The 25,796-nt window shown below is 40.3% G+C and overlaps 1 protein-coding gene across 1 annotated transcript in view; it reads right to left on the bottom strand.

Annotated features, from left to right (window-relative positions):
* Window positions 1-396: 396 nt before the first annotated feature.
* GADL1 (glutamate decarboxylase like 1) overlaps window positions 397-25,796 on the bottom strand; it is an 82,688-nt gene continuing 57,288 nt past the window's right edge. Inside the window, exon 15 of the mRNA XM_027451099.3 lies at window positions 397-1,845. Coding sequence (XP_027306900.2) covers window positions 1,672-1,845 — 174 coding nt within the window. The 3' untranslated portion in view covers window positions 397-1,671. The remainder of the gene's footprint in view (window positions 1,846-25,796) is intronic.

Here is a 25,796-nt window from a genome sequence, read left to right as displayed (position 1 = left end):
AGTTCTGCAGATTTGATTCTTCCTCTTATCTACTGCTTTGATATTGTGACCTCCTTGGTTATCGTGACCTTTTCTAAACTTTCTATACCATCATCCTGGAGATTGGAAGTAGGAATGTCACGCAATTTTGGATCCTAGTACAATGTAGGAATTGAAAACATAAAAGCATTGTGTTTAAAGACAACTTTCAGCAATACAGAAAATGTTATAGCAGAAAGGTTCATATTGGTCGGTGTTACCTCGAATACAGGATAGGGAACAACCATTAAAACACTAAGGTAAGTAGGTGTTGATTACAGTGTGAAATACAGTGTTATTTCAATTAATCTGCTGCAAGAACTTTACCCCAAGAAATAAATTTTTGTCTTCACAAAATTGATTATTTTATAGCTAGAATGAAAACAAATCAGAAGTATACTATAATTCTTAACATGAAGACAAAGTTTAGAACCTCATTTTGCATCTTAAGGTTGACCAGAAATACTTTGGTAGTTCCCATCCTAAGAACAATCAGGCTTTCACTGATCACTGCCACCTTAATTTCAGTGCCAAAATATAAATTATACACTCATAACATAAAACCAAGTCACCTAAAATCTGTAGGCAAATATAGACAGACAATGACAAATACGTATTTTTGCTACATTCTTAACATACAGTTACTATGCTTAAAAATACACATCTTTCAGGTAAATATGCTTTTTTTTTTCTCTGCAATAATTTTAAAGCGCATCTAAATCTGTTAAATAAATATTTATGCTTTAAAAATAGAGGAAGATGAACAACAGTTCCGAAATTACAGGTAACTCCTGTTACCAAAGAGTTAAGTATTTCTAAGACACCTTTCCTATATTCTCAGCACTGCTGTAGCACTGGTGATGTTTTGTGTGGGCAACGTTGGCAAACACTGACCAGGCCTAATCATTTGACTTCACAGAATCAAAAAATCATTTAGGTTGGAAGGGACCTTAGAAGGTCATCTAGTTCTACCTGCTAAAAGCAGGGTCAATGTTGACTTTTTGGGGCTTTGTCCAGCCAGACCCTGCAAATCTCCAAGGACGGTGACTGCACAACCCTGCCAGGCCCTTGTTCTATTGCCTGATGGTGCTCACAGTGGAAAATCTGGGCAACTCACCTAATAAGGGGCCCTGAGGAACTCCTTAAGTTCATGATTTCCAGTCTTTCTGTAAATACCAACTAGGCCTCTACCCCTAAACACATACCAAAATACAGTTTTGACAGAGTAGACAGAGAACTAACTAGCATTTTAAAGCTCATTGAGCTAAATTCACTACTACCAGTAACTCAAGAGGAGTATTGCCTGTATATATAAGCGATCACTTTGAGCTACACTGTGCACAGGCACCCCATAAACAGCTGCCCTCCTTGGGACACGGACACCATTTTCAGAAGTGTTCCCCCAAGGAAACACTTCCCAGAATGGTGGTGGTGCTGCAAGCACTGGTCTGTCTCAGCCCCCATCAGCAAATACTTTTGTGTGAAGAGGTATTCTACCTGCAAAGCTCTCTGAACATCACTATGTTAAACAACGGTTTCCAACCTATATGTCAAGCTTTTTACTACCTTTCACAAAATAGCACCAGGATGCTGCTGCCATTCTCTGTCCATAAATATCACACATGAGCAGCGCCTGGTGCTGAAGAGCTACAGCTACAAGTCCTTAGCGAGCAGTTCAATTTCATCCAGCAAGAAGTCCATGTCCTCTCGACTCACTTGTGGGCTGATCACCACCTGGCGGAAGAAGTTGACTTTGCCCCGGTGAGGCTGGTACCCAAGCATCATGCTGCCCTTCTTCATCATTCTTTCCTTAATTATTGGAGCAACCTGAAAGCAGAGACAGAAAAGGCTTATTGTCACCCTCAGAAATATGCCAGATTTGGACAGAAATTGTTTTTTGCTTTATGAAGCTTTTTTGAAGTGTCTGAGTCTTGCACCCCTTGCCTGTCTTCCAGTTGCCTGCCCCAAGAAACATTAAGGCTCAAACCTGAAGGCTTACAGGCAGACCGTGCACTGAGACCCTGAGGTTCTGGGACTCCGAGGGGAATCAGAGCAAGATCTAAATCACTCAAAAGCCTACTGCTTGCAGCATTCATCTGCCACGTGGGAAAGCTTGGGTTAAGGTTCCTAAGCCCTAGATTTAGAAAGGTTTGAACTCAGGCAGAACATCAGCTGCAGCCGGTTAAGGGTACAGTTTATCTCCTTGTGCTAACTAGGCTAAGCGTGATTACTTGTACTTCATGGCCCTTGTCCCACCACATCTGCAAAGCAGTTCTCCCTAGAGGACACTCTCCATTAAAACCCTGCGAACCTTGAGCTGCCAGAGAAGTCAGAGTGATGCAATATTAAGGGAGAAGTCCTGATCCTGGAGGTTAAGATTTCGTCTCTTAGATTTATGATGCAAGTAGCATTTGGCTACTCCGCTCTTGTACTGAACGGGATGAAATCTCATAGGTGTCTCAGTGCAGGATGAGCCATAAGTAAGATTGGCAGAGTCAGGTCCTTATAGCTGAACACTTGATCTCATCCCAGCAGGGCTATTAACCTTGTCCAATTAATCTTATGCTTAACTTTAAGCATGCGAGCAGTTCTTCTGTGTCCTCATGCTTGAAATAAGTCATAAGCTTAAATGCGTTGCTGGATTAAGTACTCTGTTCCTTGAAAGACAGAATTCAACACACGTAAGTATTTTGACAGAAGTAATATTTTAAAGACATGTTGCATTTTAATATATTACTAATAACACTAATGTATTTCAGAACAGTGCACTCCTTTGCAGCCTTTTGTGATGGTTTAACTTGGAACAAAGCAAAAATGTGTATGACCTAACCTTGGTTTCTGCATTAATTTATTTCAGCTCTAAAAGTTAGTGCTGGAAACTACCACCTGATCTGCAAAAGAAAAATGATGATGCCAGCCATGCCTTAATAGCTTTATTTTCACATGGCACATTTTAGGAGGCAACTCCCATACGGTTTGCTTAGATAGAAACACCTACAGTTTTCAACACTAACAGCCTAGCTTTTCCATATTTGCTCAGTGGTAGATGTCTAAATTACCATTCTTTCAAAATGTATATTGAATTCAGAGGAGGAATGGTTCTAACTTAATTTGCCTCTCTGAATTTGGTTTATCTTTGTGACAAAGCTACGTGTTTTATTTAGTGTTTGTTTTTTAAACTATGAGAGTGATGGAGTAAGCATTCTAATTAAAGTCCAGAGTGTGACATCGGTATGAATTATACACCTGAGAGCAATGAATATCCTTTCAGAATGCAATCTGTAAACAGAAGTTTGTTTTTTTGCATAATGCTGCAAGCAAAAATTGAGCAATAAGTTATGAAAGTAGTTCTGATAAACATTTGAGAAACATGAAGATAACAATGAGGACAGGAAGACTAAGAATTACAGCAGAAATGTTAGAGGCATACTGTGATACCTTCACTCACATTCAACAGCACCTATTTCCATAAAATCTAATGTAGAGCTCCGGGCGTGCCTCCTGCATAAAGATCCTAGTGAAAGCCAGCAACAAAATCACAATTCTACTGTATATGTGCAACACGTGCATCATTTAGAAAGAGAATTCATCAAATCGTTCCCTATACCATGGAAAGAAAAACATCTCCCACCTGGGTTTCTGTCTGCTTGGCAAATGATTCAAGATTTCCTCGGTTTTGTTGTTCTATGGCTCAGAATCACATCAGACTAACCTCATTTAGTCCATACTCAAGCAAAAAGAAAAATGCACTGGAGTTCTGCTTGGATGGAGATAGCAGTTATTTTGCATGAGACAGCCTCCTTTGTCCTGAAAAGTATGTTTCTTGGCAAACAGTCCTCTCTATTTCAGATCAAATATTCCAAACTGTGTCCCAACAAATCATTGAATGCCGTACAGTACAGTGCTAGCACGAGGGCAAAATCTGGACTCCAATTATTCTTGCCCAAGTTGCCAGCAGTGGAGTTAAATGGAAAGACTCTTGGTTGGGATCACTCTTGGTTGTTCATGCCAATGTATAGACCTGCAACACACATTCTCTTAAACACTAAGTAAGTTTGTCATGATACATACTCTGCTACTTCTCCCATAGTTTGCTGTGTTAAACCCTTCAACGGTGTATAAGGCTACTACTAAGAGCTCTACTCTTCCATTTTTATTCATGCCAGCTGTGGGCTGAGATTGCAACAATGCTGTGACAGTGCTCAGAAGACATCACACCAGCAGATACCATACTGAGCACCTACTGATACAGAAAAAAAAACAAACACCTCCATCCCTGTCCTTGACAAGAACCCCCATGCGACCTCTACTCAGGGAACAAAAGCAGAACAAGTGCAAGGGGAGAAGTGAATGCTTTTTAATATACTTTCTTAAGCTCTTCTTTAAGATTCAAATCCCTGTGGCAACTTTTAGCCTTTATTGATGTTCTATCAAGAATTATTCCGTTTTTTTTTTTTGGTATCATATTATTGATTCTCTTCATCTCAACACCCAATGCTCCACAATCCATCATTCCAAAATGTGCAGCAGCAGAAATGGGGACCATGAAAGCAAACACGATTTGAACTTTAGCAACAGAAGTTCTGTAAATATACTGCATTTCAGTAGATCTTCTCACAGAAAGGAAAGGTAGGAAATCTCTCTTTCATTATCTCAGTCATTATCTCATTCGTCCTCCATACTAATGAAGTTGTGCTCTTAATATGTTTGAAGTGCATCCTTCCTTTTTTGAAGACAAAACAAACACTTCCTACTTATAAAGAAAACAAACCTAAACTAAACTAAAAGCTGTCTTGCAGGCTTTTGACAGGATTATTTTTGGAAAGGTTTTCCATCACGTATTTTGCATGTTCTATTTGCTAATGTGATGCAGTCAGTGTAACAAAACTATTATGGATCCTATCCACGGCAAACAGTAAGGAACAGAACATTTGCACAAATGCTTGAGTACATGTCTCACAAAAAAAAAACCATTAAATGATGCATGGGATGCTAAGGCATGAATTTGAGGAGCACTGGGTATGACTGCTAACTGAAAGTTAAGGCAACTGCTGATTTGCAGCAGAAAAATCAGCCCTATAAGGAACTAATTACCTAGTGAGGAGTTCAATGAGTTCAATTCCCACTGAAGTCAATGAGAACAGAGGATGTTCAAATATCAGAAAGAGCTGCACAGCCCCAATCAGGATAAGTTCCTAGGAAAGCAATTTAGTGAGAGCAAGATTGCTTCAACAGTCCGATTATTTTACTATGGAACTTACTTCATATATTGTAAACCTAATTCTTTATGTTGCCCATAAGTGGAACAGTCTCAGAATTTTAAGTGTAATGTATCCTAAAACCTAAACTCTCTTCTCTCTTTCCCTCTCCTCACCATTGCCTTCTCACCATTGCCCTCCCCTGCCAGCCCACCCTGGAGATTATTATTTTAAAAGCTCAGTTCAGCAGTGTATTAGGTATCAGACTCACTAGGAAGGCAGGGAGGGAGTGCAGTGGGTGTAAGGCCCTCCTCCAGCAGAGATACACACATGGCACACAACTGGAGGCCCAGGGAATGGCTTTGCCTGGGGATTGATCTGCACATCATGTTCTCCCCATGCTGTAACAGAGGGGCTGTAACATCTCATGCCACCTGGATTCTTCCCTTACTTTTAATAGCAGAGGTTTTTAAAATTAGAGCAGCAATGACATATGTAGTTAAACCCTTCTCCATTTACCTGGGTGATGGGATAGTCTCTCCTCCTACTCCCTGCCAGCACTCAGCCACACTAGAAACAACAGAAAATTTTAGCCTAAAATTTAAGCTGTTTTTGTCAAGAGCCCAATCTGCAACTGACCCTTATATACATTCGTGTGGAAGATGACAATGTTCCTTCCCAGCGCATAAACAGACACAGAGCTATGTGGTAAGTAGAAAGGGCCAGCATGGACACTGCAGCTGGAGTATCGACATGCACCAGGAGGACCAGGAAAGTATCACGTTTCCCTCTCAGTATCTTAAGTATCCTTGAGAACAGTGGGTCTGCACAATCATGCTACAGGCCAGTACCTTAAAAACCACTGTGTTTCCCACGATTGACTCCTCAGTGGTAATTAATGTAGCTTTCTCTAACACTTGAGGAATTTCCACCAAGCTCAGGCCGTGACCACATAACATGCTTCAGCAGCTATCAAGGACTGATTCATCAACAAAGCTGAGCACTTTCTCAGCAGGAAAAGCATACGCCTAGTGTCTCCAAGAGCTAGCTCCCAAGTCTGGATTCTTAAAATCCTTTCAGAGGACTTGATGGAACACGTATTTGAGATCATTTATTCTCCTTCCAGACAGCAAGACCTCCAAAACCATTCTCAAAGTGGCCATGCTATGTAAACATGGCTCTTAAGATATGATAATTTCCTAGCACATGGATTTATTGTGTAAAGTGAAATCTCCAGAGCAGCTCTGTTGAATAGGTGATATTCCTGCCCCATTACTCATGTCACAGTATAACACTTTTGATTTCACTCACTGTAAGGGAAACTCAGGTTGGACCTCTACAGAATAGCTTGCTGATAATGGAAGGTTGTCCTACCTTGGGTATGAATTTCTTTCTCAAAGCCTTCCGTTACCTGTAATGAATCTCTTTTTAGACCTAATTCAGTATTTTCAAACTGTCCCATCACAAACAATTTTCTGTACCTCTAACACTATACCTCTGTTACCCAAATGCTATCAGCACTGTTGTAATTCTCAAAGACTCTGGCTGTATTAGTCTAGTCGTATCAGATGTTAACATACCACCACAACAGGTTTTCCAAACTGTGGGCAACATTTTGTAAATTTTGTATTTTCTTTATTTACATGCTAAGCCAACGGGAATAAGTTACAAATTGGTAACAGTGCTGACTAAAAACAAATCCACTAAGCAATGAATTTGCAAAAATATATTGCTTGAAGGAAGAAAGATTGTCAATTTGAAAACTAGCACAAATGAAAAAATAGCATTAGTCAGAAAAATACAGAAACCAGAAAAGTTTAAAATAAAATAAAATTATTTTGAATAGTTGTTTCAAAACAATGTTTTCAATTAAAACTTAAATTCAGTTGGAAATTGACCCATTTTTTATTGCAGGGAGTAGAAGAAGAATAAGGAAACTGAAACCAAGCAGACTGATTCATCTTAGTTCATCTGAAAACAAAAATTATTTCTGGTCAAATAAAACCAAGAATTCTATTCAGTTTCTTAATTCAGTGGCCAAACCAAAAATAATAAAATCCATTATTTGTACAGCCATAAATACATGGGATCAAAAGTGCTGACACCACTTAACTAAAACGTCTGTAGAATTTCTGCCCCCCAGAAAAGACAGAAAGTATGAGAAAATCTGTGGGACTGCCTGTTCTGTCGGCAAAAATTGGCTGGGAATCTCATGCGAACAGCTTTTAGTATTATAGCTGACTCTAATCTTGCTAGCCCAGCAAGTACTACAAAGTCAGAAAGTGTCTATAAAAACTAGTGTTAATACTGGCAACTTATATCTGCAATGTTTTTTTCCAACAGCTCCCAGTTCCCCAAGCACCTATGCAAAGTAAAGCTGATGAGCTCTTCCAGCTCCTGGCAGCAGGGACTCGCAGTCACCAGGCCCATTCTGCTCCTCCTGAAAATCATTTCAAAATTGCCGCAGACTCCAATGGAAGCAGAATGCAATTATCTAAATTTCCTCCTTATGCATCCGCTTCAGGTGGCAGTTTGCAAACAGCCTTCAGCCTTTACTAGAGAAAACCACACTTGCAGTAAATCAATAATCTTTCTAGGGATCTGCAAAAGCAGGCTAGACACTGTTGGAAGGACAGCAGCATATTCGCAGATCAAACTATTTTTCTTCCTCAAATACAGCCTTTATGAAACTTTCCGAGGTACTGAATGCTGCACTAGAAATTGGCAGAGGGCTGTAGCTAGAAGACAAAAAAAGTCACCCTTTTGACAAAATGGAAAGATCACATTCTCATGATTTCACAAAAATGGAAAACACATTTTGTGTTCTTGTCTCAATTCTTTCTTGCAATAGAAGACAAGTTTATGCAGAACAGTCTCTCTCATCCAACCACAAAAATCCATTTTGGCCTCCCTAGAAAGGGCAAATTTGTTCAGAGGTTCATGATTTTTACTTAAAAGGTGACTTATTGGCTATTCAAATTCTGACAAGTTACACTTCCTGCAAGAAATGATTCAGATTCATGTATATTCACAAGAAAACAACTGTTGTACAGTAATTGCAACCAAGAAGTAAACAAAACCCCAATTCAATTAAGCATTTGGACACAACTTTAAACTTTTATATATGGCCTTCTAATTTCAGTGGGTCTTCTCAACATTGTTCTTATCTTACTTAAACGATAGCGAGGTGGTTGAAATAATGGATACAGACTCAACAAACAGGATTGGTCCCTTGCCCTACTGTTTGGGTTGTCTTGGACAAATGACTCAATCTCTTTTGGGTAACATGCTTCTTCTTCCCTTCACAGGGGGCCTATAACCCTTCCGGGCAGTGAAGTCTCTGTGTGTTCATATATCTCTTGTAATTGACCCTGATACCTCACGGGTGCTCTGTACACTAGTATGATATATATTAAGTAATTTTTGTGCCAAATAGGTCTCACAAGCATCTGTCACCGCATATCTCCTGCTCTTTCCAGTGTGTGCAGAAGATAACATTGATACCAATGATACCTGTTAGTGTTAAGTGAGCACGGTAGCTGGCATTTTAGTATTGATCATTGGATGCAATACAAGTGAAGAAAACACTTTGCTTGGTTGGTTGTAATCACAAAACTAGCTAAAGACTACAAATATTTGGAAGTAATAGCGCTTTCAGCATATTGTAACACTGAGAAAGTATATCCTCCACTGTTAAATATCTTTTGTTGCCTTGTGCTGCAAAATCAGTTGCTGGCTTTGAAACAACAAGCCTTTTTTTTTTTTTTTTTTTTTTTCTTTTGGTGATAATTAAAAACAAACTCAGACCATTTGTCAGCTGTCACCCCAACTGGGACAATCGAAATACCAAATATTTGCACACCCAATCATGGCTTTGTTCCTGTAGCCAAGGCGCTCTGTAAAACCCAAACATGTTTTTCTTTTGTCTAGAATTTGTTCTGGGCCCACATCCCTAAACCACTAATAAATTATTGCTGTACACTATTGCGCCAGTGTTCCCCTTGTGCCACACCAGGCAACAAAAGGAGAAATAAGCGCATTTGTCAAAATAGCAGTAACCACTTCCACATTCTTTGGAACAACTAGCATATCAAAGGAGACCAGATGCAGCTGTATTTTTGTCTTGATACAGACATTCTTCATGCACCTTCAACGCAAGGCTGTGCAGCATGTCTATGCTATCATATTTTGCACATCATCTTCTCACCGGTTACTTTTTGCCAGAAGACCCACTAATGAACCCCACAAATCATTGCAAACGACCTGACTAATAGGAGATGACAGGTTGGCTTCAGATTTTGATTGCCTTGAATGACTTCTTTAGCTGGTCATTTATGCAACAAAAAAGTGTTCAGATCAAAGCTCTTACATTAACAGTATTTGCCTCTGAGGAGGCAGAACAGACAGCAGCCACGAGTCAGCATGTGAAGATGGTTGGGTATGGTTTCACTTACAGATAAAACTTTTGTTGGACACCACTGTTTTCCAGGTTCACAGTCCCGTGCTGTCTTCTGTCTGAGTACACATATCTTTTCAAGACAATTCACATGGATTCCTTATTATTATGAATAACGTTCCTTGTTATTTCTCACATTTCTGTGTTGCTTTACCAAGGTTTTATTAACAAGTCATGTGCAAAGTCTAGGCATTGAGAAACCTCCAAAGGCAAGAGCACTCGGAATTGTTTAAACAGTAGCAAGAGAGTCGAGTGCTACTGGTTTTTATAAAAACAATTGTTTTAAAAGCTTTCATAGTGCACACAAGGTTCTGCAGAACACTTTGCTAAGTTTCCATTTTAGTGACTAGGTTTTCCAGTCTTTTCAATGCTGCCAAAGACAAGCTCTCTCTTCTCCATGCAGGATGAAAGGGCAGCTTGTCATCTTGAAAGCAAGAGTAACTAACAGGAAAAAAATAACCTTTTTAGTTTGTATGCATAGGGATGAGCTTCTGTTCTCCTTCTCCACTGGGGGAAAAAAAAAAAACAGTGCAACATGAATGTCTGGGGCTGGGAGGAGCACTTTACAATAGAAAGATTACATTATTTGATGACACAAGTTCAAAAACTCAATACACTTCTTGAGTAGAAGAACGAACTTTGCTTCAGAAAATTGGAACGATTCCCAACTGGTAACACCTTATGTATTTGCATTAGAGTAAGGATTAAAGGACAGGAAGGAGTCTTTTTTCATATTCTTTATAAAGTTCTAAAGAAAAACGAGTATTACAACAAAACTAGTTTCCCCCCCTTTAAAAACAGCATAATGACCTTCACAGAGGCTGCTTCTAATCTGTTTGGGAGAGGTGGGGCTGTTCTACCATGACCCACACTGCTACCACAAAAGCAGGGCTGCTGTCTGAACAGATCACCCAATTTAACAAAAAAAATGACCCCTTCTCCCTTCCATCCATTGAAATATAGGACCAATACCTGTCATTTATTATAACTGTTTTGCTTGTCCAAGATTGATTTACTTAAACCCTAATCTGGACGTGAAATAAAGCTATCAAACCCTTTCACATGGAGTCCTACCAAGATCAACAACACTTCATCCATATAGATTTTGTCCCAGGATAACACTCATTCCAGCTCAGCCTTCCTCATCAACTCATCCCCAGTAAGCATATTTTTTTTCCTTTTTCTCCACAAGTGAAAAGCAACATATGTTACAAATCTTTGTCCTTAAGCCCATGTACAGACACTGAACTGAAAGAGCAAAGCAGGATCCTTAGGGTTTCAGAATTTGCAAATTTTCTTGCACTATGAAAGGCTGCAAAGTAGGGGGAAAATAATGGCTTGCACCCACAATTGCTTGCAGTTAAAGAACAAAATTATATATGATTATGATTAAAAGGAGCTAGATTGCAGTTGATCCTTAGAAAATTTGAAAGCAGTTGGAGGGGGAAAGGCTCAACATTTAACATCTGTCCTGCAGAGACTTGTAACAACATACTGACCTGAAAAGGAATATAGGGAATAAAAAAAATCGCTAACATTGGGCCTACTCTACATCCTTATAGCTATGGCTCAACATTCAGAAGCACAGATTAAATCCTCTAATCCTGTACACCAAATTGATCTGAGAACCTTATTCTTTCTCCAGCCTGGCCTACGGTATTCACCATGGATTATGGTAAATTCCACAATTTCCCTTAGTGCCACAGCAACCTCTAAATCACACCAAAAAGGTAAAGGTTGGTCATACAGTTAGAAATAAAAGAATAGAAGGGTGAAAAAAGGTGAAAAACTGAAACATTTTTGCTAGGTTTCTGCACAGCATACATATTTTTACAAGAGAGAGAGAGAACATGCGTAAGAAAACCTTTTGATCTTTGAAAGCAGTTATGATATATTGTATAAAACTCATCCATTAAAGTCTGCCAGATTTCACCTCCTTAACTGAAAAGTTTCCACAGAATTCAATAAATACAAATAATCTTCCTACAAAATTTATAAGGTCTCCAATTCATCAGTGTCTCTACTAAAACAGATCCTCTACATTAATCAACATTCACCTACAGAATTCTGCCATGAGAGATCCTAGCAGTTTTATAGCTGACTTCACCTGGAGTAGAGTTACAGAATCACAGAATTTCTAGGTTGGAAGAGACCTCAAGATCATCGAGTCCAACCTCTGACCTAACGCTAACAGTCCCCACTAAACCATATCCCTAAGCTCTACATCTAAACATCTTTTAAAGACTTCCAGGGATGGTGACTCCACCACTTCCCTGGGCAGCCTGTTCCAATGCCTAACAACCCTTTCAGTAAAAAAATTCTTCCTAACATCCAACCTAAAACTCCCCTGGTGCAACTTAAGCCCATTCCCCCTCGTCCTGTCACCAGGCACGTGGGAGAACAGACCAACCTCCACCTCTCTACAGCCTCCTTTAAGGTATCTGTAAAGAGCAATAAGGTCACCCCTGGGCCTCCTTTTCTCCAAGCTGAACAATCCCAGCTCCCTCAGCCGCTCCTTGTAGGACTTGTTCTTCAGACCCTCACCAGCTTTGTCGCCCTTCTCTGGACCCGCTCAAGCACCTCGATGTCCTTCCTGTAGCGAGGGGCCCAAAACTGAACACACTACTCAAGGTGCGGCCTCACCAGAGCCAAGTACAGGGGGACGATCACCTCCCTAGCCCTGCTGGTCACACTGTTTCTTATGCAAGCCAGGATGCTGTTGTCCTTCTTGGCCACCTGAGCACACTGCTGGCTCATATTCAGACGACTATCAACCATCACTCCCAGGTCCTTCTCTGCCAGGCAGCTCTCCAACCACTCATCTCCCAGCCTGTAGCTCTGCTTGGGGTTATTGCACCCCAGGTGGAGGACCCGGCACTTGGCCTTGTTGAACTTCATACAGTTGACCTCAGCCCATCGGTGCAGCCTATCCAGATCCTCCTGCAGAGCCTTCCTACCCTCAAGCAGATTGACACACGCGCCTAGCTTGGTGTCATCTGCAAACTTACTGAGGGTGCACTCAATGCCCTCGTCCAGATCATCGATGAAGATATTAAAGAGGACTGGTTTGTTAGTTAGACTAACAAACGTTCCCTTATAACTATTAAATTTGAAAGGAAGGTCTAAATATTCTGCTGAAAGAATATCAGTCTCAAGTATTTTCTACTGTTTTAAAAGGAACTCTTATTGGTTGCAAAAAAATGTTGTAAGACTTGAGGATATTTCTGACCACAGTGATCCCTTTTGAGATTATCAAGAAGTTCCTACCCTGTAGGCATGAAAAAGAAACATGTTCCATCTCAATCCTCTTGAGATGCCTACAGCTAGAAAGGAATATGCTCTTAAATATCTGAAGCACAAAATGAAATCTGAAGTATCTTGGTATCTCAGTACACATCAAGGAGGAGGAATTCCTCCAACTTATCCTCCCACATCTTCCCAACACCACTCACAATGCTACTCAAAATACAGACTGCTTAACTGAGCAGATGATACAAACTACACAGTTTTTCAGTGGCATTACTATTGATATTTTCTGGACATTTCTGAGATTACTAATTAGCAAGCAACAAGGAAGAGCAGTTTTCTAAGAAGAAAAGACAAAGGATATAGGCTCCAACCCTTTTTGTCTTCAATTTGCAAATTCAATGCTTTCTTGCTACTTCTTAAAGAAGTGTTTGACACAGCAGGAGAGAAGTGCAGCTCTCCTCATACTGAAGTTGGTGATAGAAAACAAAAGAGTGTTAACATAATAAGTAGATACTCATTTAAGTGCAGGCAAGCTTAAGATTTATTGACCCGAGACACGAGGTCAATATTTATTCAGAGAACAATAAATCTTGATACTTGGTTCTAACAGATGTTAATCCAATGTATTATTAAATCCATCTCATTAAAGCTAATTAGATTGTGTGTCCTCGTGAGTCTTGTTGCCAATAGTCATTAGTACTGCATGGGTCATAATTACTGTGCTTTTGATAATTGAATCAAATAATTTCCAATAAAACTAAATACCTGAGGATGGAAATATTTTTTCTCTATCATGACTGCATTATTGTACATTTTATTGGTTCTTCCTTCACACTGCTGTAGACCTTCCTTTCATTCTTCTACCAGGATCAGCATAGCTAAGAATTCAAAAACTCTGTTTGAGCTATACCATTTTTTGAACTTTCTCATTTGTCTTAAAACCTGGTACTGCTAAAGTCACATGCATCCATTAGGCAGGTAAGGAGCAAGAACACAAATCAATAAGCAGCTGCTGTCAGGAAAAAAAAAAGGGGGGGGGGGGGGGGGGAAGGAACCACCACCAAAAAAACAACAACAACAACAAACAGAAGTCATAATTCTAAGTGAAAAATTACACTTATTTTGGAGTTTTACAGTGCTTTCCGTATCTACCTTTGAATGTGCAAGAGGAAGTAGTATCCTTACTGTCGAAGTAACCGAGGCACACGAAAAGGAAATAATAACCAAGATTTAACCACAACTCTATGCCAAAGCTAGACACCACTCAGGTACATTAGTGATTTACTGAGCAGGATGGGATATTTTTAGTGCATATTTGCCTTGTAAATAGACTTGCAAAATCCAGACAAATTTGCTGCCATTTGGCTCAAAGTGGTTTCCTTTAGAAAACTTGCAGCACAGATGGCAACTCCTCCAGTGGTTAACACTCCGCACAACACAACACATACCTACGGTTGGCAACTGGTGTGAACTTCATGGATCATGAAGATTTAGCATGGACACGATGGACTACACAAAATCAAACCCTGGTCATTCCATTCTTATATTAAACACATGAGTAATATAGACCCCTAGCTCCTAATTTCAGGTCCTTATAATATTAATCCTGGGTGGTATTTTTCCATCAGAACCTGCATTGCATACAGAAGGCAGTTACTTAATTTTGTAAGAGCCTCACACATAGGAGGAGCAATAACTTGAGAAGATGTGTCAGGTGCACTGAACTGTACATCATGTGTTACCCAGAGAAATGGCCTCCAGCACTGAAGGTAAAATGTGGAAGGTAGGATTCAACTCCCATCATTTTGGCAGTCTGAAGGTTAGACATCTAGCCTAAACATTTAGGCTTTGCTTTTAAGGAAGGAAATGATGCACCTCTAGAGAGTGATTTATCTCATCGTAGAGCAGGCATCTAAGATATATGGGGTTGATTTAGAAAAGCCTTTCTCCCTGTCTATGGGCCTCAGGGAACACCTCCGCCCAGCTTTTAGGTGACTAAAGCACGGTAAAATTAAATTTATCTTGACAGTTTATCCATAATCAAAGATATCTAAAATCTACCTTCCTGCATAGGCCTAAGATCTGCATTGGTCACAGTGCAGAGGGAGCATATCCAGAGTACAAGCAGGATCATGCAGAGCCATGTGCTCCCCAGTTACTGACACGGTAGATATGTGTTAGGTGATGTGATTAAAGGCTAACCACAGAGAACACAAAGACTCAGCAAGGATCAGAGAAACAATGACAGGCAGAGGAACCCTAGTAACCTGATCAGTGAAAATGGAGCACACCACATGGACTACTCCTCTGACTATCAAAGGAGAGCACTTGCCCGTGGTGTGAAACCCACAAAGAGCAATGAATGAAAAACTCTCACAGAAATGCAAGAAGAGGGGTACAGTACATCTTACAGGATGCAGAAGGAAGAAAAGTCTGGGACTGAAAAAAAATGTATTCTGTGATGCTTAGGTGAAAGGACCAAAGGTGTGGACGGGGAAGGGTCAAGGTGAATTGGGGAGAAACAACTAGGAGAAATCAGAAGAAAAACATAGACAGTGCCATCAGATACAAAAACTGTTGGTCAGTACACCCGCATGGATGAACCCTGTTCTTGATCACCACAGTCTATCCTATATTCCCATTAAATATTATTTCTATCTTCTGTTGGAAGCGTAAACACTAATGAACTTCAAGATGGACAAAACTAGTGAAATAAGAGGTCTGAGTACCTGCGACCTGCAGGGTTTGCAGATCCAGGTACCAGCAACTGGATAGACTCAAGACCTAAGACCAGTGACCAGAGAGACCATAATATGCATGTATTTATCCCACTAGATTTGAGTCCTGATCAGCTAAAGAGAATTGGGTGGTTCATACTGTTCTTGTTTGTATGATTGCTATAAATGTTTTGATGCCAGTAAAGACGCTGCTCTTTGTGTGGCCAGCTGTGTATTTTGTGTGTGTGTGTGTATGTACCCCAAAAGTCAGGACTGTGAGGTCCTGCTTTCACAGTCTGTATTCATATTGAAATGAGTACGTGAGTACGTGTACTCTAAGGACCCAGGGACAGAGAACCACAGTGGCCTCATACCTATCAGGCTAGAAAAGGAGATATCCCCCTGGGTTCCCAGGGCACCTGGATTCAGCCATTTTCTGACACTGCACTGCATTGCTACTGCTCTGAAGTCTTTTCTGTCATTGGCAATTGACGGGTGACAATTTTCACTGAAACTGCAGGGACATGTGCTTTGAATCATTTCCTATAAAAAAAGAACTCATTTGCATTTGATCCCAGAAGTGTCCCGTTGGTCCCACACATGCATACTGATCATTAGAAAACTCTGCCTTTTAAATGTATGTGGGGATCTTCATCTGCCACAAATGAAATGAAGAACTTCAGACTAGGATAAAATTCGCATAGGCTTTTACCTCATTATCATATTGTATTGTAAGGTCACTGAGCTCAGAAACTTAAAATGTACAGAATGAGACAAAATGAGATTTGCAGTTCTGATTCTGTTTGAGGGAGAACCATCTTTAACCAAGAACAGTTGTGAGAATACGTGCTAATACCATACTAAGGGTGTGCCTCGACTCTCTTGACGTTACTTCCCTTCATACATTCAGAGCCAGTTTTTGTAAGTTGAGTGCATGCAAATCCCTTTGGTGCACAGCTGCCAAGCTGGCTGTGTGTACATGCAACGATCCAGTTTTCATCTATACACAGGCTATATGCTTGCATATATTACATGCATACAAGTACATCCATGCAGCCATGGAGGACCAAGCTAGAACAAAAGTCAGACTAACAGAGGACTCCTCGAAAAAAAAAAGAAAAGAAAAGAAAAAAACACAAACACAAAAACACAAGGCAAAGAAAAAACTCCATCTAGTTCACAGCATAACCTCCATTTCTCCAACATGCTGCAGAGCAATTGACATGGTCCTCTGCATCTAGCATGGCTGCAGGCTAGTGCCCTCCTACAAGCTTCAAACTGTTGTTATTTTACTTCCCTCAGATGATTCTCATTATAATCAGGCTGAGTGCTGAGTTAAAAAGTAAGTGTATGAATCATATCATCAACTCAGTTGTCTGGAATCTGGCTTTGCCATGCGTTTCCTCATTGCTACACACATCACCAGTGTAAAACATGTTGTAGCTGCATCAAATTTCCTTTTGCTCTTTTTTAACCCTACAATCGCCTGTGAATAGATACTTATTTATTGCTCTCCAGCTTCCTATCGGCTGATCATCTGTGTCTTCACTGCCTTGTAGCAGTCACAAAGAGTTGCAAATATTAAACTTGAGGTTATTGACCACGGGAGACCTCTTTATCCAGCTCCTGGGACAAGACCTCAGGACTGAGCGTGTGTGTCCTGCTCAGTAAGAGAAACAGAGGATTCTCAATGCCTAATTTAAGCCATACACTGTGCATCAATAGTTCACCTTCCCACAGCACTGTATCTTTTGCCATAGCCACCCCCCATGGGACTGTCTCCCAGCTGGAGCAAGAGGGCTGGTTCAACCAGCTTTAATCCCACCAGAGGAAGGATGCATGCATGACAGTAACTAGCCCTGAGTCATGCTTTTGCTGCTTCACTTAAAGAGATAAGCACAAGACAAAAATAAACCCTCCCAGCTATTAAGACTTATTTTAATCTGACACCCTCCTTCTTTCAACTGTGTGTCTACTGTACAGATCACACAAGTCCAGTGCATTGCACATTCTCCTACTACCTAAACACTGCACCTTTGATATTTTCTAAAAACCATCACTCTAAGCACTATTGAAGTAGCCTTTCCCATGTTTCTAATCTGTCTAAATCCATCTACCAGACTCCAATACCTGAAAATTACTCTTTTTTTTTTTTTTTTTTTTTTTTTTTTTTTTTTTTTTTTGTAAAATGAGCATTTTTGGACTGATTTTCTTCAGAGGACTTCATTTTTCCAGTTACATAATGCAAAATACATCTTGCATTTTTTCCCTTTGAAGCCAACACTATTCCCAAGGTACAGGACTAGTGCAGTTTTTATAATTTTGGAGTGGGATGTACAGAGATGGATTCTCTTTAGTTTGTTTTTAACCTTATAAAAATCTGTAAGCACATTTTCAGAGCAGTGCTCCCCCTTCCCTGTTACTACCTTGTACTAAGCACCGGTACTCAATTTTTACATTCAGCAACTGGGTTTGGGTCTGTAGCAACTATTCTGAAAACTGGCATATTTGACTTTCTGTATTATATCTAATCCTATCTTGAAGATACGGGATATTTTATGAATATTTGGTGATGACAATGGCAAAAAATGCTTCCTATGTGTTTATCAAGTAATTTAAAAATCACAGGTTCAATATGATATTAGAAATTAGCAATGCCACTAAAGACTTTCACTTCTACTTTAAGAGGATTCTGCCAAAAAGATTAATTACTCGGGGACAGAGAAAAACTTTAAAAGCTGGCAGGAAAAATGGTCAGTCTCATGTACTTTCATTATCCTCTGTCAACAGACGGGAGGCCAAGACAGAACCCGGCATGGGTTGCTTTTGATCACCATCTAGTGCAGAAAGTGAGGAACTGCACAAATTCAGGGAGAGACTGATTTCAAGGTAAACAGCAGCGGGATTAACAGTTCCTTTCATCATTTTTAGAAGACCTTAGATGGGCTTAGTGAGTTTGAGAACGCAGAAATTTCCAGGCATCCTGAGCTGCCTGATGAAAGCCAGATGTTGCATAATGACACTGTTTTCTACACGGTGGTGCTGTGACGGTGATGGTCAAGAGATATAAAGGCAAGATCTGCATGGTGAAGACCTTTCTTCAAGCCAAACTACTTAGTGAGAAAAAGCAACATGGTTTCACGTCAGGAACATTTTCAAGTCTCAGTATCTAAATGTTATATCTATGTCATTATCATCTGTTTTTTTTTGTTTGTTTGTTTTTTGTCAAGACTGTCAGAAATATTATTTGCAAAATTTTTCACTTACAAAAACAGACTGTGTGTATTGTTATGGATAAAACCCATATTCTGAGTAATTGTGGGCTCAACACTGAGTCATGCAAAATGGACACTACCTCAAGACTGGTAAATCTGTAAGGCAACTGGACAGTGAGGAAAACCTGGACAATTTTTCCAATAGCACCAGCCAAGCAAGGTCAGATCTTGGCTAGTAGTCTTGTCTTTCAGAAAGCATGCTGTGACTTAACACACAGGAACTTGATACCTTTACTGAGGAACTTTAAAAGGCAAAATCAGAACAAAACAAAAAAAGACATGTCTTTATTGAAACAGGGTCACACCTTCAGAATTAAATAATAATCATGCAATATTTCATCAAAGATTACCAGGAGGAATCTCAGGATGTTACAGAAGACACGCTTGCAATAAGTCTTTGCCTACAGTACAGCCTTCTTTTTTCAAAGGAAAAGTACTGCTCTTCCCCACACTAAAAGGCAGGCATGCTCCTCATCGTCCTTGTGAGGTCAGGTTAAGGAGCAGGCAAAGACACTTTGACACCGTGATTTCCCTGCAGCCTTCAGCCACTGCTACACAATATCTGTCCATGCCAAAATCCATATAGATGGAGTCTCAAGTTCAGAGCATCAGCTGAACTGTCACTCAGCATGCAACTGCTGTTAAAACTGTACTGCCTCATCGTGGGATTCAGACCTCGCAGAGCACAATCCAAATGCCTGGGAAGCAGAGAACTGTAAAATCTTTACAAGCACAATTTCATGTTTTTATTAGACACTGACCTCTCAGAGATATTTATTCAAAATATCTACTTTCTAACTCTAGATCTTGTAAGTAATATGTATTTTTATATGAAGGATTAAAAGAAAGAAAAAGAAAGAAAGAGGGGAGGAAAGAAGGGAGGGAGGGAGAAGGAGAGAAAGAAGAAAAATCTCGTGCTGCCTGGGAAGCAGGAGATAATTCATGCTTGCTGTAGTTCACTCTAACAGTCCGTGCCTTCAAAGCAGAGCTAGCAGTATCACTATGGAAATTATGTTGATTTAAGAACTGGAAGATATTTCCTCCTCTCCTCAAACATAGTTGTTGTTTTTCCTTTTCTGAGTGCACCAAACAGACATTAGCAGTGTGTGCACTAATTAGCAGTTCAAACATATTACTGTTGTTCTGGTGCCCCCCGATGGTCGCCTTGGCTTACTGCTAGCGATGGCTTAAAACTAGCTACTGGAAATAAGTGTTCAAGACGCAATCCCCAAATGCATGGGTAGCTCCCCACTCAGCTGGGTCAGAAAGCTTGAGCTCTGGGCTCAGGCACAGCTACCTGCACTATATATTTTCAGTATATAGGTTCCAGAGTAGGGCACACAGTACCAGTCCTACAGCCAGGTCCTAACCACCAACCCCAAAACAATTCCTGCAGACTGCTTTGGCGGCTTGGGCAACAAACCTTCCAGGTCAACGCAACTACTTGTAGCTACCATTGATTGTGAAAATGAACCCGATTCATGAGGATAGACACTTCTTACTGAGTCTCTGTGGAAAACTGCATGTAATTAAATGAACCCTGACATTATTCAAGTGCCTAAGATACGCAGTACCCAGCGCTGACCGTGCCTTCCCTTGGTTCCCCATTCCCCACATCCCACTGTCACTTACGCTGACCCAGCACAACCAGACTGTCCCCAGCAAGGTCCACAAGCAAGTTTTATACAGCACTGCATCCTGTCCCAACTCACCAGCAAGGGTGTGGAGCGCACCCAGTATGTTACATCTTCATTTTCAACCACGCTGGGGCACAGAGACACTGTCACTGGTCAAAAAATCAGCCTCTGTGAACTGATCACATCCTGGCGCAGTGCAGGCAAAAGAAAAGGATGCTCCCAATCAAAGAGGGCCTTTCAAAAGTCTTAATTTCCAGAGAATTTCAGGTAGAAAATAGATGAAAGCTTACAGCTCTTTTAAAAGAGATTAGAAGGGCAAAAGCTGCAATCTTTCAATCAAGAAAGAAGACAGCTTTATCTAAAAGTCCATCCTGGTTCATTGGCAAAGCAAAGGCAGCAAAGCAATATTTAACAAGTTGAAAAGGGGAAACGGATCAGATAGCAATCAATACAAATGTGACATGGAGAAAATTTATCAGAAGAAAAAGGAATCTTTGATTGACGGGATTAAGAAAAGAAGAAACATCTTAAGTAGGTAAGTATGTATGTTAGGGATGAGCGAAGCCCAAGCCGTGGTTAATCGTTAAAACTGTAGACGAGGCAGAAGTGTTCAATAAGCTTTTCATTTCTGCAGGGAGGGAGCAGAATGAAGGATTCCCACAAAGCTGATGAACTTTCCAAGTCATTAGCAGCTATTGGGATGTTAAACATCTAGTGAGGGCAAATTTTCAGATCCACAGGCCTGGATGGCTTGTACCCAAAACTGAAAAAAGCTGAATCTTTGCATACATTTTGGGATAATAAGAAAATTTCAGAATACAAGCACCAGGATTAGAAGTGGCAAAGAGAGGGGCAAAGTAAAACAAAGGAAACACTCATCCCTAATTTAATTTATAATGAACTAAAGGGTACGAATATATAGTTATTTTAAAATTGACATAAACAAATTTTAAACTCAGCCTTTTGTGTTTAGTTACATTTATATCTTTGCCGAATGCCATTTTTGGGGTCAGCCTGCCTTCACTATTTTGCTGATATTACAAGTTTCTCAATGAGTTACTCGCACAAAGCACTAATAAGAAAGCCTTACAAAAGCCATTTAGATGAAAAATAGCAGGAAAAATCCACACAGCAACAGCACCCAGGAAAAAGAAAATAAGAAAAAGAAAGAGAAAAAGAAAAAAAGGACTACATAACAGTAATAAAGTAAAACTAAGCAAGATTTGAATAACTAGCAGATCTCCACATGCAGCAAATAGAGCATTAATCAAACGCAGTTGCTAGTGAGGCTCCACAGAGATCGAGATTAGTCTTGATGCTAATCCGTATTGTTAATTTTCTGGAAGTCAATAAATGACAGCTGATACTATTCATGAGCAAGAGGCTCGTAAATGAAGAAAACAGGCAGACAGGCAATTGCACAGCCATGATGTGCTCAAATCCACTCTAATGACAGTTTTTTAATATAGCCAAAAGGTAAGCTATGCATTACGGGGAAAAAAAAAATAATAGACTCAGCTAAGGACAGATGACTATCTTAAAGATAATGACTCTGAAAACTGTAGTAGTCAACAAAAAAAATATCAAAATTTATATGGACTTCCAGGTCACCTATCAGAAACCAAGAATCCTTCCTGACAAGAAACTAAGAACTGAGTTCTCAGCAATTCTTTTCATTCTACATCACACCCCAAATCAGCTCTTAAAAGTTCCAAAAGACAAACAACAAAGTTTTGTAATTAGGTCATATACCTGGATGCTTTAAATTGGTTGGGGCTGACCTTAAACATGGATCCCCAGATCCCAGCACCACTCATTACTCTCCCAGTCCCAACCAGGGGGTGGGGAGGGGAAATTAAAAGTGTCTACACAAATTCTTTTGTTCCTGAAATAGTCATGTATACAAAAACATACATGTAAAAAAGGTTTCATTTCAGTATTCACCATTACTTTGTATGTATTTTGCAAAGCCTCATCAGCTTGAGCTCCCAAAGAAAAACAGAAGAAAGAAGTTAGTATGATCTGTGATTGCTATGAACAAGTACATAAGTATTAAGGAGGCAGTTTTCCCCCACATACTGTATCAGACACTCAGGTACTGGCAACAATACAGAGTTCAGATGTTTATTTTTATTTTTTTAATGATAATGAAAAACTGGAAGAATGTTGATGACATCCACAGAAGTGATTCAATGGCCAATGAAAGCTTAAAGATGTGAATCTATTTAGCTTATAAATAAGAGTGAGTGGTGACTTGATGACAACTTGTGAGTATGTGAGGGTGGAAGAATAGACTAGGGAAGGCTATTTTATTTTGTAAAGGTATTTTTTCATCCCTTCCCAATCTCCTTTTATACAGAAAGGCTAATTGACCATTGAAAGGAGGTGCCAAGGAAAATGGCAGTTTTGCCATTCCTTGATTTTTTCTAGTCAAGAATAGATGCCCTTCTGTAAGATGTCCTTGTAGAAAGTCAAGGGGCTTCCCAGGGAGAAGTCCCCAAAACACAGAGTTGTTTTTTGTTGTAGTTGCTTTTGTAGTTGCTTTTGTCCTTCCATTCTTTTTGACTGTAGGCTTCAGTTTCATGGCTAGGTGCAAATCACCTGTAGCTTTTCATTTAGTTTCATAATTCACATGCTGGAATATAAAGCTCAATAAATAAGGGCTCATAAATTCCTGTCCAGCACAAGCACAGTTGAAGCATCCTTTCAAGGAAAAAAGGTAAAGCCAGCTGATGTCTTTCTACAGATCTCTGGACATCCCTTGTCCAGACACGAGTGTCTCCCAGCGTAGAAAGAGATGTCAATTCAGAGGGCAAGAACACGAACACTGTAGTGATAAAGAACTGATGCTGCAGAAGGTGTAGGAAAGGGAAGAGAGACGGGAATGGCAGGGAAAACACAACAACTTCATTGCTCTTCCTTGGCAGAGAACATGCTTTCCTCTACAGTACCTGTACTCCTGCTCTGGTGCCCCTCCAAAAAAATGCATCATCTGGACGAAGAGGGACAAAGCAAGAACATTTCCATGCACTGCTGCTCTTCCACAAAATCTACACAAGCTGCCCAGCACGCACAGAAGTGTAAAGCCATAAATGTTTCTCCTGTACCCCAACACAACCATTCACAACCCTTTGATCAGACATTTGCAACCCTTGGATATCTGTCATTCTTTTCCAAAAATGCTGCATATGCCCTCATGCCCATACATCACAGGAGCTCCCTGCTTATACCTGATATAACAAATACAATCAAATATTTCTCCAAATAGGTTAAGACAGTGCTGAAACTGCTGCCCAGGCTTCAGACTACAGCAGAAGTCTGCCTTTAATTCTGAAGTAAAATAAAGGCTTTTACTGTTAAGCAGCTGCTGTTTTCTGGCTGACTAGGCAAAAAGGTATCTTATCTAGTTTTCCATCAAAAACATATCAGGTCATGCTGCAGGGGTCCATTAACTATGGATGGAATTCAGATTATATTTTCCTTCTGTCCAATTCCCTATAAAGTGACCAGAAAAATCACTGTACTATTAATCTTGTAATCACTATTATTGCACTATAGCCAATTCATTGCTGTTATTTATTAAACACACCAAAAACAATAGAATGCTAGAAAACTCTTTGTTCATTCAGATACCACAGCAGGCACCAGCTGGCAGGGCAGAATGGCAACAATGCCACTAGAAAGATTTGTAACTAGAGGAAACTTTATTGTGTAGCGTAGAAAGGGTTTGTCTAAAAAGCCGTGACCAACAGACCACACTGGCAGTCATTATTCATTCATGAGATTGTCATTAGCCCGCCTGCAACTTCTGATATTCAAGGACCTTCATAAAATATTGAAAGCATTCGGAGAATCTCCTGTTACCACGCCCTTGCAGAGGGAGAGGCTGCACTGACAAGGTGCAAACCAAGAGCTGGTGGTTTCCATAGAACACTGCAGTTTGCTGAGTGCAAAACTAAGAAATGCATTGGCACTGAAACAATTACCAAAAATAGTTTTTGCTTAGCTGCCTTCTTTGTTTTGACTCTCAGTGAGATTCTCAGTGAGAGGGACAGGCATTACTTTTATCCTACATAAATCCTACAGTGCTGGAATAGCAAATATTAGCAAGAATAGGGAATATATATAATGATCATGTATCAGACCAGAGCTGCTGGACAATCATCTCATCATTCCCGGAATGTTCACTGGAAGTGTTCACCTAAAAATCATCTGTTATTCCCTTATTTGCATTCATCAGTCATCAACCCCACTGAGTTCAAAGTCCCACCGTATATCAGAAAAGACAGAACCTTGGGTTCTTTGAGCAGCTCTCCAAAATCCTCACAGAGCTGGGGAACCACAGAGCAGACAGCTGCAGAAAGGGCAGCTCTAGGAGCAGCTAAAATGCATTGGGGAGTACTGGCGCCTACAGCAGGATGGGACTGGCCTGGGCTGCATGGCTGTGTCGTTACTTCTAAGGGCCCTAGGGCTCAGGACAAACCAGCACACCCTGCACCAGCCCAGCTCTGCTACAGTCATATGGTACAGTCCTGGTACTGGAGCCCTGTGAACGCAACTCAAGAAAGGCCCAAGGGCCTCAGTTTGGCCAGGCTTTTTACGGTTACATTCCTAGTTTTTATGTCAGTAGGATGCTATGAAATTCAACCTTCCTTCCACCTTTCACATAGGAATGAAATTTATCCCCTATGTAAACCACAGAGTCTATAAAACCCTTCTGTAACTGCTGCTTTCCTAAGTGTGCTCCCCCCTACCCACACAGTACCACCTGTGCAGCCCCAGGGTTGCAAATTACTGCATTCACAGCACCAAGGGACCAGTTTGGATGCTTTGGAGAGCCCCCAAAAGGAGGAAATTCAGAACTGGTGTGCAGATCAGCTTCACAGACCCAGAGCCCATGTTCAGTGCCCTTGTGGGACCATTCTGCAGACACCTAGCACAGAAAGGAGATAGCTGCAATCCACATGTACTGAAAACTCAGAAATGCCAATACCTCTGAATGACTGTTTTTCTCATTTGACAGAAAAAAGGGAGGAGGAAGGGGAAGACAAGAGAGTTCATTGTCCTCCAAAATGTCATGTAAAATCATTTAAGTGCATTAAAATATGATTACCATTTGCTATAGAAAGAAAAGATGACGGGGAGAGGGGACAGTGCTTATTCAGGTAAAAACTGAGCACAGAATGAAGCTTCTAGTGACCTCAGGACTCCAGTACTTAGACATTCCTGGGATGCTTCAATTATTG

The sequence above is a fragment of the Anas platyrhynchos genome, chromosome 2 (assembly GCF_047663525.1).
Source record: "Anas platyrhynchos isolate ZD024472 breed Pekin duck chromosome 2, IASCAAS_PekinDuck_T2T, whole genome shotgun sequence".
NCBI lineage: Eukaryota > Metazoa > Chordata > Aves > Anseriformes > Anatidae > Anas > Anas platyrhynchos.
The sequence above is the reverse complement of the archived record's forward strand: the minus strand, read 5'-3'. Positions and strand labels throughout refer to the sequence as shown.